Source organism: Ctenocephalides felis, unplaced genomic scaffold, assembly GCF_003426905.1.
Source record: "Ctenocephalides felis isolate EL2017-DRISC unplaced genomic scaffold, ASM342690v1 CF-g0.4_SCAFFOLD_03572, whole genome shotgun sequence".
Taxonomy (NCBI): Eukaryota; Metazoa; Arthropoda; class Insecta; order Siphonaptera; family Pulicidae; genus Ctenocephalides; species Ctenocephalides felis.
Window position 1 is genome coordinate 45,190,103 of NW_020539726.1, and position 17,164 is coordinate 45,207,266.

Sequence of the window (17,164 nt, forward strand, 5' to 3'; positions counted from 1 at the left end):
CCTTTTAGGTATAGATTCACCAAACCCATCAGTCAATGCACAAAATCCTGTTTGCTTTAAATCAGAATAGATATTGCTTTGAATTATAAGATAGTTTCAATGGCATATGACTCAGGTACATATATAAATAAACTCACTACAGGTTCTCTAATCATTTTAGTAATAATTTCAATTACATTTATTACTAACCTTACTTGACACAACTCGAGATACCAAAAGTTTAATGTCTTTTACTACCATTACTGGTTTAAACAGAAGGCGCTACAGAATGTGTCTCAGTGGAAATTCTGTCACATAAATCAATTGTTCCACAAAATATTCCTGACAACATTTGATTCAGGTACATACTTATACCTGATTACTGCAGGGCATCTAATAACTTTAATAACATGGCTTAGTCGATGTGTTGAGGACAAACATTTCAGACACTTTGCTGGAAAAAAGATTTTAGTATTAAATTTTTGTATAATATATTAAGTGTAACAGGTTATATAAAGGAAAATATGATTTACGTAAAAAAACTAGTAGAAATTTAAGTTTTTATTTGTCCATATAAATTTTATTTACTATAAATAAAATAGTGCATTAGAGTCCTTAATAAATACATTTTTGTAATACAAATACTTATCATCTAGTTTATCTTAAAAGTGAACATAATATAAAAAACGTGTTAATGAAGAATTCACATTGGGTTTTTTTCTTAACTTTCGAATAATTAGACAAAAAAAATTTATATACTTTACATTAGTTATAACTTTGTTAAAAAAAATATAGTTTATACAATTAAAATCTTTTATTGAACAAGTTATAAGTAAATTCAAATATCATTCTTTAAAGAAAACTTTGGCCTTTAGAAAAAATCTGATACAAAGGCACTATTTTTTAATATAAATATAAATATATGTATATATATATATATATATATATATATATATATATATCTAATTCCTTACAAACCTTGTAAATTCTTCTTTGTCAACCTTACAACTATTATCATACAAAATTTATAAATTTAACTCCATTTATCAAACTACAACATCAGACTTCTTCTTGCCGATGTCTTCAGCTTCCTGAACAGTATCAGGAAGTCTCGTGTCCAAGGTTTCTGGAAACTGTAGTATCAGAAGTCCAGAAATTATGGCACATCCACCGAACATCAGCATTGGCAGTGATGGCATGAAACGAGCCTAAGAATAGAAATAGAATTAATAAAGCAAAATGATAATTGAAAATAATTAATTAAACAAGTGATATTTTGGCAATCTTATCTATGCTAATCATTAGCACAAAGATTTTTTGAAATAATTAATCTAATCTATCTAATTAATAATATGCTTTTAACAATTCTGTCATCGTAGAAACATATTATCAGGCATTATATTTGAAGTAATAGAATATAAAGCATCAAACGCTTTTCTTTACTTTATTCATTTATTCACCAAATTTGTATCTCCTGATTCCTGAATAGAAATTATTATTTAAAATTTATATAAATTATTTATCAATTATTACCAATAGTGGTGTCTGCGGTGCAACCATGCTGCCAATTCTGCCAAACATCGAGCATGTTGCCAAAAGTGAATGCCTAAGTGATGTTGGAAACAATTCGGCAGTGTATACATATAATACAGTGAAGGCGACTGTTATTGAAAATTTGCCCAACAGGTATAGAGTTAGTCTCAACCAAGCCGTCTCTGAAAAAAAAAACAGGAATATATATATATATATATATATATATATATATATGTATTATATGTATTATACATACCTGCATCTACGTAATTTGAGACTACACAGGACAACCCACTAATAAGCAAAGATGCACAAAGTGAACTTCTTCGACCAAATTTATTCGATATGAGATATGTGAAGATGTATCTGAAAAAATATAACAAAACTTTAAACAAATCAGTTTAAACTAAAAAAAATTAAAAAAGTTTTAAACATTGGTCAACCATTCATAATTATAATGTTACTATTTATATTACCCTGGTATTTCGATCAGAGACACCAGCACAAAGTTGTAATACTTATTCCCATCGACAGCAACAGAATTCAAACTCAATCCATAATACACAAAAGTATTCGTGAGCCAGCAGAAGGAACAATTAGCAACTCGCAGGAGAAGGAATTTGGATTTTAGTACTGTTAAAATTGGATAGTTTGCCTTTTTGGTAATTTTTTGGCTTCCTGCTGAAGAAAATTGCTGGTGGTTGTTGGCGGTGTCGACGCCGTTGCTTATTAGACGCTTTTCTGTCTGATAACCTGGAAAAAAAACATGATATTTATAATAAAAATATAATACAATATATATATATATATATATATATATTTATTGAAGTAAAACTTCTTTAGGCGCGATATGGGTGTAAAAATTTTTAGGCGCGACACGGGTGTAAATCCGTACAAATGCAACGAAAACGCCAACGTGAAGTTGAGCACTACGACGCAGGTAGGCGCTGATGTCGCGAGTCGCGATCCACTCTCGTCATGTCATGCGTAAGTCGAGCGCTAAACCCTATATGAACTTGCATTAATTGAATCACGTTTTTTTTACAAAAGAAGAGGTTGCTGTATTATGTCCTCATGGAATAAGACTTTTCTTAGAGAATAAATGTGCCATGGAATATAATAAATTTATATTGAATCTCGTTGAAGACAAAGTAATATCTACTGCCACGGATATTTATGTAGGTTGCCATGCGACAGATCAACAATCATACATTCGTCAGCAGTTTCAAAAAAATCGGTTATTGATACCGGGGCTTTGCCGTATGAAATAATTTTAGTTCTGAATAAATTTTACATAATAACAACTAATATTGATGTAAGTGATGGCTTAGCTAATGGTTGTGTGGAAAAATTAGTGTACATAGAACGTGGCGATAATGATGAACTTCTACGTTTATGGTTTGAATTTCCCGGTAAGATAGGTAACAAAAACAAAGGAAGAAAGCTTCACATCATATTCAAACTCTTAATATCAGTAGGACAGCTGTGCCGATGCTCAGGAGATCTTATTATTATTGATGTTATATGATTATTAAAAGATGATTTTTAAAATTCAAATATGATGTTTTTTTTATTTTTATCTTAATTGCCTACTCATACAATATTAAAAGTTTTACTTCAATCGCGTGTGATCCTTACGCGCACTCTTTTTTTATTTATAAATGGATACAGCCAATGTGTATAACTGTTATATAGTATTTATTTTAAACTGTACGTTTCGAGAACCATATGCATGCCATCATTCTGCTAAATAATTAAGAAAATTAATGAGGATTTCTGCCTCATATAACATAGAGTTGTCATGGCAACGCTCTTATGCTTGTTTATTAGTAGTGAAAACTGTAAAAATGTCTATCTATTTGCTGTGCGATCAGGCGTATTTTACATATAAACAAGCAAGGAAGAATCTTATGATAACAGCATCATCGAAGTTATCATAAGATTCTTCTTTGCTTCGAATACATAGAAATTTTCACAGAGTTCACTAGGAATAAACAAGCATAAGATAGCGTTGCCAGGACAACGCTATGTTATGGGACAAAATTGCCTCAATAAGCACAAAAATATTTTAACCGGAAAAATATAATCCAAATATATTGACCGATTTATAAACCTCAAGACAAATATATATGATAAATATAATGACCCATAATAGATATATAAAGAAATATACTGGAACTATTATTTATAACAAGAAAACCTGTGCTAAAGATATATTGAATAAATATAAATTTGCAAAATGATATGCTTAGAAAAATTTAAATTTATGATTTGTCTATACCCCAATGTGTATATATAACGTATGATTTCCCCATGCTTTGATAAATATTCCCATACAGTTTTTTCCAAAAATTCCTGCCATGCTTTTAAAAATCCCAAAAAAAAATTCGATTACCTCTGTTATATTTTTGGTCCGGATTTAAATAGGTGCATTCTATAAATAAAATGTCATTAGTAAAAGCAAATGCAAAAAAAAATTAGTTAAGCATTTTATTTAATTAATCTTAAATTGCAATCTGTTCTCAGATTTTTATAATATTAAAATATGAAAATCAAGAACTCTTGAAGAGTTGTTAGTGGATGAATATAATAAGCATCAGCCAAAATTAGGTAGAAGCTTCTAAATTACATTTATCATCTGGAGTCCAAATCTTGGTATAAGTTTTGGCAGAACTATAGTTATTGTTAAGAAACTATTTTTTTTAATACTGGAATTTTTAATTACCGTCGTTTTGCTTCAAGCTATTTTTCCTGAGAGCTTCCTCTTCTTTAGGAGTCAGTACACCGAGTGCCAATTCGCTTAAGACAACATCATTTGTTTTGGCACACCTCATTATGATTTTCAATGCTTCGTTGTGTCGTTTCTTGTGCATTAACCACCTAAATAAGATAAAAAAATACAATTCATAATAACAATCACAGATATAATAAAAAAATAGTTCTCGTTATCCATTGTCCTTACCTGACGCTCTCTGGAATGAGCAAGGGATACACCACAAACAGTAACGCAGGTGTGTAAAGAACCCTTAGCAAAATCCTCCAATCAGGCAGCCACATAGCTGCCAAGCCTAAAACAGCTTCACCCAAAGCATAGCAACAGCTTATTATAGCACCTCCCAAAACACGCTTTTTGGGGCCAACCAACTCCATACCTAAGAGGAAAAAATACTTGTAAAGTCTCCTGATCTTTGGTAACTTATTTATTTTCACCATGTGACTCCAAACCAAGTTACCTAAAATAAATCCGGCACTGTAGACACCAGATCCTAAAGCTGGATCTAAAAATTCGAAGATCAGAAACATGATATAGCTGGTAGAGAAGGATCTGATGATTCCCATGACACCAGAAATGACTATGCCGAAAACCAGGACTGTTCTTCTACCATATCTGGGAAAGATTTATCAGAATTAAGTAGATATTAGGATTTGTCGGTTTTCAAAAACCGGTTTTTTGGCGGAAATTGTGGAATTCGAAAACCGGTTTTTTATTTAAAAAAATTGGTTTTCACTGTATAAATAAAAAATGACAAATATAGCCAAATATAAAAGATAGATGAAAGCGTTTTGATTCTTGAAATCATATCGCTTCAATAGCATTTGATATCTTATCAATCTGCAATGGTTCCCAGAAAGGTTTATAACAGTGTATATACTAATTTAAATCAGTGTGACCTCTTCTTGAAAAAGTAACTTTCTCTATTCGAACTTAAAAAAAAAGTTTTAAACCCTAGAAGCCACAAAATAAAAAACAAAAAACAAGAATTATTATATCAGGCTTCAAAATCAATTAAGCATAATTTGGTCGCAAATATGAGAATATTTTCTATTTCAGAAAATTTTATGAGTAAACAACGGACACGTCTAAGTAGCAATTCGATAGACGTTCTCAGTTTTTAAAATCATATTTTATTAAACAAAAAAACAATTAGAATGTTTAAAATTAATTAATTAAAATTGCTCGAAACAGACAATACCCGAGTTTAGCTTAATTGTTTTTAAAACTAAAATAGATATTAACAAGTAAGTATCAACATGTATCTAAAATTTTTTTTATCTTTTTTTTTAATTTAATGCATTTTTTCATTTAAAAATGTATTATTTTTATTTATTCGAAAACTTTCCTTTTACTACCATAAAAATATTTTCATTCTTATATGTGAAAACGGTGCATGAATACGAATAATTTTTTTAAATGTATTTAAACAAGATAAACAATTATTTTTTGGTTCTACTAATTAAAACTAAAATAATTTTGTTTACTATCTATAAAATTGAACAATAAATAAATTCATTTAAATACTAATCTAAATTACACCTTTGCGGATAAATTACAGAATGTTTGAGCAAAAATTTATTTTCTATATAAAATTCGAAAACCGGTTAAAACCGGTTTTTTAGTAAAATTAAAATTCGAAAACCGGTTTTCTGAAATGTGGATTTTTGTATAAACCCTAGTAGATATTAAGATTTGGGGGATTGAGATTTAAATTATATTATTACCTGTCAGAAATGAACCCAGATAAAGGCAAACAAACAAACTGGCCAATGTTATTGACAGTGCCTATCAACGTCCTCTTCCATTCCTGATCTTCACACGTTAAATTGAACTAAAAATAAAAAGAATTAAACCAAACCCTTAAAATTAAATTTAAAATATCCTTTCTTTCTATACCTCGTTGACGATGGTCTTTTCACCATTCTTGTACACCAAAATATCACAGCTTTCTGTCTCGTTTGTCGGATGATGCAAAGATGAACACTGGTTTGTGTTGTCTTTCAGGAAACTTTTCTTTTTGTCTTCAATGTTTGGTAATTCATCATTTTGAATTGGCTTATTTTGAAGATCTTGCAGATGGTTGATGGGCGATGGTATTGGTTCTGTTTCTGTCTGAAAATAATTATTCTTATTGTAAATTCCAATATTTTATTCATATACTTTAATAGCTTCTGAAATTTTACGAAAGTGAGAGCTGATTTTCTGAAGTAACAAGAAGAATACTTGGAAGAAGATGTTTCAACCAGAAGATTACCAAAACAGTAAAAAAATAGAATGATACGGGATTGGGATGAAAGACTACTATTCAGGCGGATGCATAAAAAGATATTTACGCCAAAATATTACTGGAGGGTCCTGAAAATAGAACGATGTAGGATTAGGATGAAAAACAACTACCCAGTAAGATACATAAAAAGATATTTACACAAGAAGATTGCTGAAGAATTCATAAAGTAGAATGATACATAGGATGATAAAAAACTATCCAAGAAAATGCATCAGAAAGTCGTTTTTGACGAAAGATTACTAAGGGATTCAGAATATAGAATGATACAGAATTAGGATGGAGGACAACTATTCAGGAAGATGTATCAGGAGTAGTTTAAGCCAGACAACTGCTGGTGGATTCAGAAAATAGGATAATACAGGATCAGGATGACGAACAACTATCCAGAAAAATGCATCAGAGAGACGTTTTTGCCAAAAGATCACTGGTTAGCTCAAATAATAGAGAAATATAAGATCATGATAAAGGACCACCATTATTCAGAAAGAGGCATGAAACGATATTTACACCAAAAGATTACTATTCAGGCGGATGCATAAAAAATATTTACGCCAAAATATTACTGGAGGGTCCTGAAGATAGAACGATATAGGATTACGATGAAAAACAACTACTCAGGGAGATACATGAAAAGATATTTACAGAAGAAGATTGTTGAAAAATTCATGAAGTAGAATGATACATAGGACGATAAAAAACTATCCAAGAAAATGCATCAGAAAGTCGTTTTTGACGAAAGATTACTAAGGGATTCAGAATATAGAATGATACAGAATTAGGATGGAGGACAACTATTCAGGAAGATGCATCGGAGTAGATTTTAAGCCAGAAGATTGCTGGTGGATTCAGAAAATAGGATGATACAGCATTAGGATCACAAACAACTATCCAGAAAAATGCATCAGAGAGACGTTTCTGAAATTTCTGAATAATCCTAAAAGATCAATGGTCTTTGCGGCATTTTGCAGCATTTGCAGCATGCAGCTTTTATCTTCTATATATTTAAAAATAAGTCGGGTTTTCCTTCCTGACGAAATAACTCCAGAACCGATTTCGACAATTTTGCATTCGTTGGAAAGGTCTCGGGCTCCGCAAGGTTTATAGCTAAGAAAATTAGTTGTGCATGGCATCGTGCCTTAATTAGTTAAAATTCGAGTAATGACATTAGTGAGAATTATCAGAATTATGCTTGGTTAAGTCAACGAGCAATTCTTGCCGCAAAGAATAATGATGTACAAGCACTGAATTTCACCATTCAATCAAAAATTGCTGGCGATTTGGTGAAATACCAATGATTCCGACTGGTCTTCCGTTTTTGGAACTTCAAACGATTGCAATTTCCAGTTCGCCTTGCGTTCGCAATAACAAGTTGCAGGGCCAATCGCTTAGTGTTTGCGGGATAAATTTCAAATAGATTATTTAGAAAATCATTGTTTTTCACATGGGCAGTTATACGTTGCCTTTTCACGAGTTGGAAAACCATCCGCTTTGTTTGTGTTAACGCCAGAGCAAAAAACAAAAAATGTGGTTCACCAAAGAGCACTTCAATGAAACGGATAATTTGCGGATTCACTTTCATTTACTTAGAAAAGTTCAACTAAAAAACACTTCATGTTTGTAATCGAAATAAATTTATTACTGTTGTATAATAAAATCAAATTTTTCCTTTTCAAATATAAAACAAACAAAAAATTTCTTCATCTTTCTCACGAAACCATCTGGTGGCGAAACGGAGTTCGTCGGGCTTCCTAGTATTTTATATAAAAAATAGCGTAAATAAAAATTTATGAACCTAAAGTCTCAGGGGTGTCCAAATATTACGAAGATGTTTCTTTAGAACTCATAAGATAATCACAAATTTGTCCAAAATTTCGTTATTGGAATTTTGTAAAGTGGAATATAATCCTTTCCTCCTACCTTAAAATTATATCCTGATAATTTGTACCTCGTACACTGAGACACTTTGCCACCTGCATCGAAGGGCAATACGTTTTGGATCCATGAGGGTTCAAATTTCCCTTCATCGGCTATCAGAAAGGATGATCTGTTTTGGAAAGTTACTTGTTCGCATTCTGGCACCAAACACCTAGGAAGAGGATAAAAAAAATAGATAGTAGATGATGAAATATCGTAAAAATAACATCAATAGATTTAGACATTTTGATCAATGATTGAAATAAAAAAATGTATAGCAAATGTATATAAAGGTTATATTTTTTTTAAAAATAGGGTTAAAATAATTTCCTCCTCACCTGTATTCGACTTGTCCAGCAGTAAAAACATAACTGAGTGTGAAAATAGCCGAAAATAAAATCGGCAAACATATAAACAAATAATTAATTAACTGAAATTTTCCAAATTGTCCTAATTCACGCAAAACACTATCCAAATCCAAATCCTGTTGCTTCTCCTCCTCACCTTCCATATTTGTTGACATTTTTAGATCGAATTTAGTATTAACCCACTAAGATTTACAAGCACTTACACCGTTAGTGGGGTAAATAAGATTTAAAATGCAATAAATAAATAAATCACTATAAATTTAACAATTGGAAATTATAATTAATAGCTATTCATTGTTAACGTGTAACTTGTTTAATTTTGTATAAAACTATTAAATATTTTAAATTTTTATAATTTAATTTTGAAAAGTCATCACTGACAGCTATATTTTTTTATATACAAATCAGTCCGTGAAAAAAATTCAATGTAAATTTTTTTATTCATTATTGGGTAATGGAATTAAATGATATCTTCACATAGAACACAACTTTTATTATAAAATAAATTATTTATATATAAAAAATATTTAATTACACTTTATTGATCACTTTGCTTCATTTAAATATCTTCTTATATTTCTAACACCTGAAATTGGAAAAAAAACAAATTAATTATAAATATTCATATAATTTTATCAAATTTGAATTTTAATATTAGTATTTACAAGAAATTTAAGTTTTTTTTTAAAAGGGTTTTGGACAAATATGAATTAATAATATCAATTAAATTATTAGGTAATTATATTTTAAATCCTACCTAAATGTTTTTTATCATACACCATGATTTATTATTATTTTATTTATATTAATATTCAACAGCAGATTTTTATTTTTTAATAGAGGTATAATAGCTTATAATTTTAAAATTATTATGTAATTACATTCTAAAAATTATTGTATATTTTCCTATATTAGTCAATTTGGTAAATTATTTTGCAAAATTTTGCAAACTTCAACTTTATCACAAAAGATACAATGTATAAAAGCATTTATAAGTTGTCTATAAGTAGTACAACTAGTAAAAAATCTTATCACTTATACAATTTATCTAAAATTAAGTTTAATTATTTTTTAAAAAAAAAAATTTATCTTTTCAGTTGCATACAATTATATTATTTAATAATTAAATTTGATAACATAATTTTTTTCATAAATCTGCTACTTGAACCACTTAATCCATGTAAAGAACAATTATGTTTTAATACAATTTATCTTATCTTTGTAAATTTATCTTTCTAAAAAAACAAAAGCTGTTGTATTGTATATTTGCATAATTAATTACATGGATATACTTTAATTATTAGTCAAGAGATATTAATTTGTCTCGAGTGGACTTTAGATAACGATAGAAGAAATTGTGTATATATACCAGCTGGCCCGGCAATGTTTAGCCATAAAAAATATTTTTAGAAAATTTTTAGTATAAAAAATAACAAATTCTGAATGTAGAAGTATGTGGTATATAAGTATGTAAATATATGTAAGAGACAACTAATACAAATTCAGTAGATGGTTTACCCACTGCAACTCATGCCTTATCTAAATATTCCTGGCACATATTAATAGACAAACCTTGATATAAATAAATTGCTTTTGAAGTAAAATTTAAGTTAAAATTTCTATTATACCTTCATTTTCATGTTTTTCCATAAAATCTGAACTAAAATTAACCGAAAACATTCAAAAATTATTCGATCCCTAAAATGACTCAAAAAATAGGGATTTGTGGTAGGAGGGTGAAAATTTAGGGTTGTATCGGTTTTTTAATTACGAATTTTTTTTTTTTTAAATTAATTGTTGCAGAATGATATTAGAATAAAATAGCTTTTACAAAATAGGGATTTGTGGTGGGAGGGTGAAAATTCAAGGGCAGTATGTGTTTTTACTTGCAAATTTAAAAAATTATGAAAAAAATTGATCGGTGCAGAATGATATTAAACTAAAATCACTTTAACCAAGTAATGATGTGTGCTAGGATGGTCAAAATTTAGGGCTGTATGTGTTTTTAATTGTAAATTTGAAATATTGAAAAAATTAATTGGTGCAGAATGATAGTTAAATTTACCAAATAAGGAATTGTGGTAGGAATGTGAAAATTTAGGACTGTGTGTGTTTTTTAATTGCAATTTAAAAAAAAATTAAAAAATTAATTGGTGCAGAATGATAATTAAATTTACCAAATAAGGAATTATGGTAGGAAGGTGAAAATTTAGGACTGTAAGTGCTTTTACTTACGAAATTAAAGAAAAAATGAAAAAAATGAATTGGTGCAGAATGATATTAAGCTAAAATCACTTTTACCGAATAAGGATGTGTGCTAGGAGGGTGAAAATTTAGGGCTGTATGTGTTTTTTAATCATGAATTTTGAAAAATGAAAACAAGTAATTGGTGCAAAATGATATTAGACCAAAATTACTTTTACCAAATAAGGATTTGTGGTAAAAATTTAGGGTTGTATATATTTTTTAATTGCAAAATTTAAAATATTGAAAAATTAATTGGTGCAGAATGATAGTTAAATTTACCAAATAAGGAATTGTGGTAGGAAGGTGGAAATTTAGGACTGTATGTGTTATTAATCATGAATTTAAAAAAATGAAATAAATTAATTGGTGCAGAATGACATTGACTAAAATAAATTTTACAAAATAGGGGTTTGTGGTAGGAAGGTGAAAATTTAGGGCTATATGTGTTTTTTTTATTTACGAACTTAAAAAAGAATTAAATGAAAAAAATTGGTCCAAAATGGTAATGGACAATAGATAGCTCTATTTCTATAACATACTTACAAAAGTAATTATTTATTCCTCTTATAATTAGAAATAGTTGATTAAATTGTATCGATATTATATCGAGCACGTGTATGGAGTCGTCGAAGTAAAAAATGTTATCTTGACAATTTTAGCAACTGCTGAATAAATCGCGAAAAAATCACGATTTTGCTTTCTTATGTCGATAAGAGAGTGATAAGCTGATATTTCACATTCGAATATTAAAATACAGATTCTATATATATATATATATATATATATATATATATATATCCTCTACCTTGCGTCACTGTTTTAATTCTCAATTTTCCTGTTTCCAGTTTACTGACTATGAATTACAATTATATTCAGTTTTTTTTTCATAAATCGGTAATAAATTCCTCGATTTTATAAGCGTGAATAAAACACAAATGTAGTTATTGGCGGTTTGAATGAGTTTAATTAAAATTCAACGAGTCAAAAATCAAATAAAATCAGAAGCCATGAAATTATACGCACGAGGTCAAAGTCTGGCGACTTCTGTTGTGTTTACAACTATCACGAATTCATAAAATACACAATTAAATTAAATATACAACAGATGGGAATAATTAGAAATATACATATATTATACTAGCTGACTTCGACAAACCAATAAATATTATTTCTAGGAAATTTTCTAGAAAGGTGAATATTTAGGGTTGTAAGGGTGCAAACTCCATTGCAATTCAAACAACTGATTTTGACATTTGACGACCACGTGTTTTTTTGTTCACGTGATTGTGTTGACGTTACATTCGTATTTTTAATATTTATTCGTCTCATTTATTTGGGAACTTTGCCCAGTCGATCATATTGTCTGAATAAATATTTTATTTAGTATGTACATCGTGCCACGGTTTATATATAGAACGGGCAGATTTTTTTTTGGATCGCACATGCTAAAGATGATTTTTGGAAATGGAAATTGGTTGAATTACAAAAATAATTTTTCGCGCCCATTGGAAAACGCCATATGTGTTCAACAAATAATTACTAATTTTTTTATTTTTTTTTCGGATAATTCAGGAAAACTATAAACGATTCAATTTACAGATGATCTTAATACGTTGTTATCTTGACCAGGAAATATAATTAGTGCTAAGTGGCATCGTGCCTTAAGGCAAATTGCTGGTACTTCCCGTACCATAAATTAAAAAAAAAAAAAATTTTAACTTTTTGATTTTTCAGAATCTTGAAATTTTCGAAAAAACTTGATTTTCAAATTCTTTTTTATTTGTAAATATTTTGATAATTTTGAACTTTTTTTCAAAGCTGCTTTAGCTGTTTTAGGGGCGAAATATTGAAGCGCGTAAGCGCCGCGTCGCAGTCTAACGGATAAACATTGGTACCGAAACCATAGGAATGTAAACAAAATTTATACTTATTGTTAAAATCTCTATAAAATATCTGATAATTTGATGTGCATATGTCTAATGATCATTTTTGACCGCCAAAGGATTTTTTTACTTTTTTCACTAGATCTCCGAAACCGATAGACCTGCGTTCATGAAAATTTGATCAATTCTTCATCTTGTCAATGCAAGTAAAATGTTTTTTGACTTATTAAAATCGGACGCTCCGTTCTCCTAAAAACTGAGTTACCATTTTTGGCACTTTTTGCACCGAATCTCCGAAACGACTGGACTTGTCTTTGCCAAAAACTAATCAGCACGTCTCCTTATTAATAGGAATCGATTGCTTTTTGAATAATTAAAATCGGTTGAACCGTGTTCCCAAAATCGTCGACGAAAATTTGTATTCGCACACACACACATATATAAATTTTTTCTAAAATATGCCAAAATGTTCAGAAACCACTGAAACGTAAAGATATACATACAAAAATTCCCATATTTGATTTTTTTTGCAATTACTATAACTGACCCTTCAAGAAGTTAATTAACGTTCTTGTACTAAAATATTGTGAAATATAAGTTTTCATTAGTTAAGATAACAGAACAAGCTTATCAGAGAATAGGCAAATAAACCCCCTTAGTTTTCCAAAAATTATAGAAAATTAACTATTAATTATTTAATTCAATAAATTGGTTTACTGATAATCTTAATACGTTATTATCTTCAATAGGAAATGTAATAACATAAGCGATTATTATGTATATCCGTTTGTAATTATTTGCATTCTGTTATCTCTGGTGTTCTAATTTAATTAATAATAATTAATTAGATTATAAACATTTAAATATCGATACTTTTATATATGTATACATATACATATATGTATAGATATATGTTTATAGATATTTCATCATCTAATTCTTCATGGCGTGATATTGACCTCATATTCCGCAGCATGAGGTGATGTTGCACACATGTCCAATTTTATGGCTAGAAAAATATACTAATATATACATTTATATATCGATATATACATTTATACACACACACACACACACACACATATATATATATATATATATATATATATATATATGTATCGATATATCTATCGATGTATGTATCGATACTACCACTATCGATGTATTTAACATGTGCAAAAGACTATCAAATGAAAATAACGCTTCATGAATTTCAATTGAAGAATTTATATGCGCGAAATATATATATTGGATGCCATTTGCGATGAATTAAGTGACGAAGGATAAATTATTGCAGTATTTATTTAATTCAGATTACTTATAAATATTCTGAATTAGTTTAAAAATCTTGATGATAACATGAAAATTCTCAAACTGTTTGACCAAAAGATCCTAATAAAGTACTACAACATGAGTATCTGAAGTAGTAACAAAAAGGTGGCGTACATTAACCACCCTTTTTTTGGACCCTTGGTGATATTAACCTCCCCCCTCCCCGCCAAACTACACGTGTATTTTTAAAACGAGAAAAATTGTAATTTGTTTGATTTTTTTTTTTTTGAAAATGTTTTGATTTTTTTTTATCTTACTATACCCCTCTCTCCCTCACGTGGTATTTTGTGATTTTTGTCAAACACACCCCTATCCCTAAAAACCTCACGTGATTAATGGACGCCCCCAAAGGCCTAGAAAGGAGATATCTAAATTATAGACCTTTTTCTTAATTATCTACCAGTTATTATAATCCAAAAACCTTAACAAAGTTCTAGAATTTAAGATAACTTATTACTACATTCATAGTACATTACTACATACATGGAACTCCTATCAACATTCCACACCTTTCTAAAAAAGCTTAAAAGAAGGGTTCTCTAAAAGCTTAATTCAAAAACCTAAATTTAAAAGCCTTTTAAAAGCCTCAAAACCATAAGAAAGTGTCTACAATCTAAGAAGTAATAATAATCTTAGTAAGAAGTAATAGGTAGTTTAGAAAAAAGGTTCTAATAGAAATCTAGAAACACTATCTATGCACTAGAATCATATTTTACTAATAAAGAGATGTAAGTGGTCACGTGATCAAATTGAAAAAATATAGCAACTTGCCAGCAGGCTTATAAAAATCGCCTAAAAATGGATTTTTGCATAAATTTACGTTTCAAGAGTTTCTGAACATTTTGGCATACCATACGAAAAATTGATGTTTGTGTGTGTGCGGATACAAATTTTCGTGGACGATTTCAGGAACAAGTATTCAACTGATTTGTATGGAACAAAGTACATAGAATCGTATTGATGAGGAGACGTGCTGATTAGCTTTTGGCAAAAGCAGGTCCAGCAATTTTCGAGATACGGAGCAAAAAGTGCTAAAAATGCCAAATCAGTTTTTGAGAAACGTTGAGAATCGATTGTAATAATTTAAACAACATTTCACTTGTATTGCCTTATTGAAGAATTAATTAAATGGGACCTAAAAAGGTTCTAGTAAAATTAATAGACAAATTTCTAACCAAAATTTTGGATTTTTTGTTAAACGGCTTCAATAGAGCCTAAAAAATTTGCAAAAAAATAGACCAATGCCCACATTTATTATTTTCTCCAAAAATACCTTCTGAAGGAACTTTGAAAAGTTTTTCATCTTAGGAGATTGAACAACCCAAAAACCCTAAATTTTGGAATTGCTGAACGATTTCAAATAATAGTCGTAAAAAGACCTAAAAACGTTCTGCAAATTCAAAAAAAAATTAATTGAAGCTAGAAAAGTTTTGGATATTAAATGATTGAAGAATTCAAAAACGCCAATAAAATCTAAGGTACCTAATAATAATTCTTTAAAGCTCTAATATAATTTGAAAAGGTTCTCAAAATTCAAAAACACCAATAAAATTTTAAGTAGTGAAAGTACACAATATGTGAATCTAATTGTGTTTTTAATTTTCCTAATAATGACTTTAATATAGACCAAAACGTTTTTAAAAAAATTTTTACAATAAACTGTGCTACTTATTAATTTTTTTTTTTTAAATATTGGGGTCACATAGATATTATATTCTAAGACCTGGAATAAATAATTATGATGTAGTTTTAAGATAACATTTGTAAATTTTACAAATGTTAAAACCTTTACATTTTTACATTATCATCTTGCAAAGCATCGATTTTTAGTAAAATTTTTAAAAGTTATTTAAGACCATTTATTATACAATTAAACCCAAAATGATAAAAAGTATAAAAATTATAGATTTATTATACAATTAAACCCAAAATGATAAAAAGTATATAAATTATAGATTTTTAAAAAAAATATTGATTTAAAATTAATTAATAGAATACAATTCATTAATTAATTTATGTTTTTTTAGATATATATTCAATCTAAATATTTGTCCGAATGTATTTCAAAATAAATCATACGACTCGGTTATGTAAATGAAAAGATAAAAAATGTTAAAAAAACTGGACAGTTGTCATTCTATGATAAAGAATTATCTCAAAAATGCATAACTCACTCATATATATTTGTGTGTGTGTGTTCTTGAATTCCAATAAATTTTAGATAATTTATAAATGTTGCAAATCAATGAGCAATACAGGACCAACGTACAACCATAAAATTTGAAAATGTTAGATATATATGAGAGTAACTTTTAAATGACTTAACTTTATTTTTAGTCATTATAAAAATGATATTTAATTACACGTAGCAATAAGTTAAAAATGAAATGAAACCTAAAACACTTATCAGCATCGAGCTATTAAATTATTAGAGGCCTGTGGAAAGTTTGTTTGTTGTTTGTGTATGCCAATTAATTTGATTTATTTATATTTACTTTACGTATTTTTTTATTCAATTTGCGTTTTTAAATAGAAATTCATTTAATTAAAATTATTTTTATTTAATTTAATTAAAATTTCTAAATTATTCATTTTAGAGTGATGACACAGATTTAGAAAAGTGTTCGAAACGTACATAATTTTTTTTGAATTTATATTTTAACAGCAATCTTCTAAGAATACAATATAATTGTACATATGCAGATATTATTATAAATATATTTAAATATATTTGAATAAATAAATCAATATTACAATAAATATATTATTGGTTCTCAAAACGTGAATCGCGTCACATACAAGATAAATAAATAAAAGATTGATAGATAAAGCGATCGTCAAACAA

General features: G+C 28.5%; 1 protein-coding gene across 2 annotated transcripts; it reads right to left on the reverse strand.

Annotated features, from left to right (window-relative positions):
* Nucleotides 1–983: 983 nt before the first annotated feature.
* On the reverse strand, nucleotides 984–9,085 carry LOC113387647 (organic cation transporter protein-like). 2 transcript variants are annotated; one of them, XM_026625002.1, is made up of 12 exons: nucleotides 8,828–9,085; nucleotides 8,493–8,661; nucleotides 6,185–6,400; nucleotides 6,013–6,119; nucleotides 4,746–4,900; nucleotides 4,475–4,664; nucleotides 4,238–4,392; nucleotides 3,908–3,946; nucleotides 1,989–2,265; nucleotides 1,769–1,878; nucleotides 1,513–1,694; nucleotides 984–1,187 (listed from the first exon to the last, which is right to left on the reverse strand). In XM_026625002.1, the coding sequence occupies exons 1-12, from the start codon at nucleotides 9,010–9,012 to the stop codon at nucleotides 1,026–1,028; spliced, it is 1,947 nt and encodes a 648-aa protein (XP_026480787.1). In that variant the 5' UTR covers nucleotides 9,013–9,085; the 3' UTR covers nucleotides 984–1,025. The 2 variants fall into 2 exon arrangements, with proteins under 2 accessions (XP_026480787.1, XP_026480788.1); XM_026625003.1 differs by lacking the exon at nucleotides 3,908–3,946.
* Nucleotides 9,086–17,164: the final 8,079 nt, after the last annotated feature.

What these genes read in the sequence shown, in the direction of transcription:
- LOC113387647 (XM_026625002.1), bottom strand. Translation starts at nt 9,012, where the DNA reads ATGTCAACAAATATGGAAGGTGAGGAGGAGAAGCAACAGGATTTGGAT. An exon ending in TATCAGGATATAATTTTAAG is followed by an intron (nt 6,401 to 8,492) that starts GTAGGAGGAAAG and finishes AATTATTTTCAG; the next exon opens with ACAGAAACAGAACCAATACC. An exon ending in CTCATTCCAGAGAGCGTCAG is followed by an intron (nt 4,393 to 4,474) that starts GTAAGGACAATG and finishes TATCTTATTTAG; the next exon opens with GTGGTTAATGCACAAGAAAC.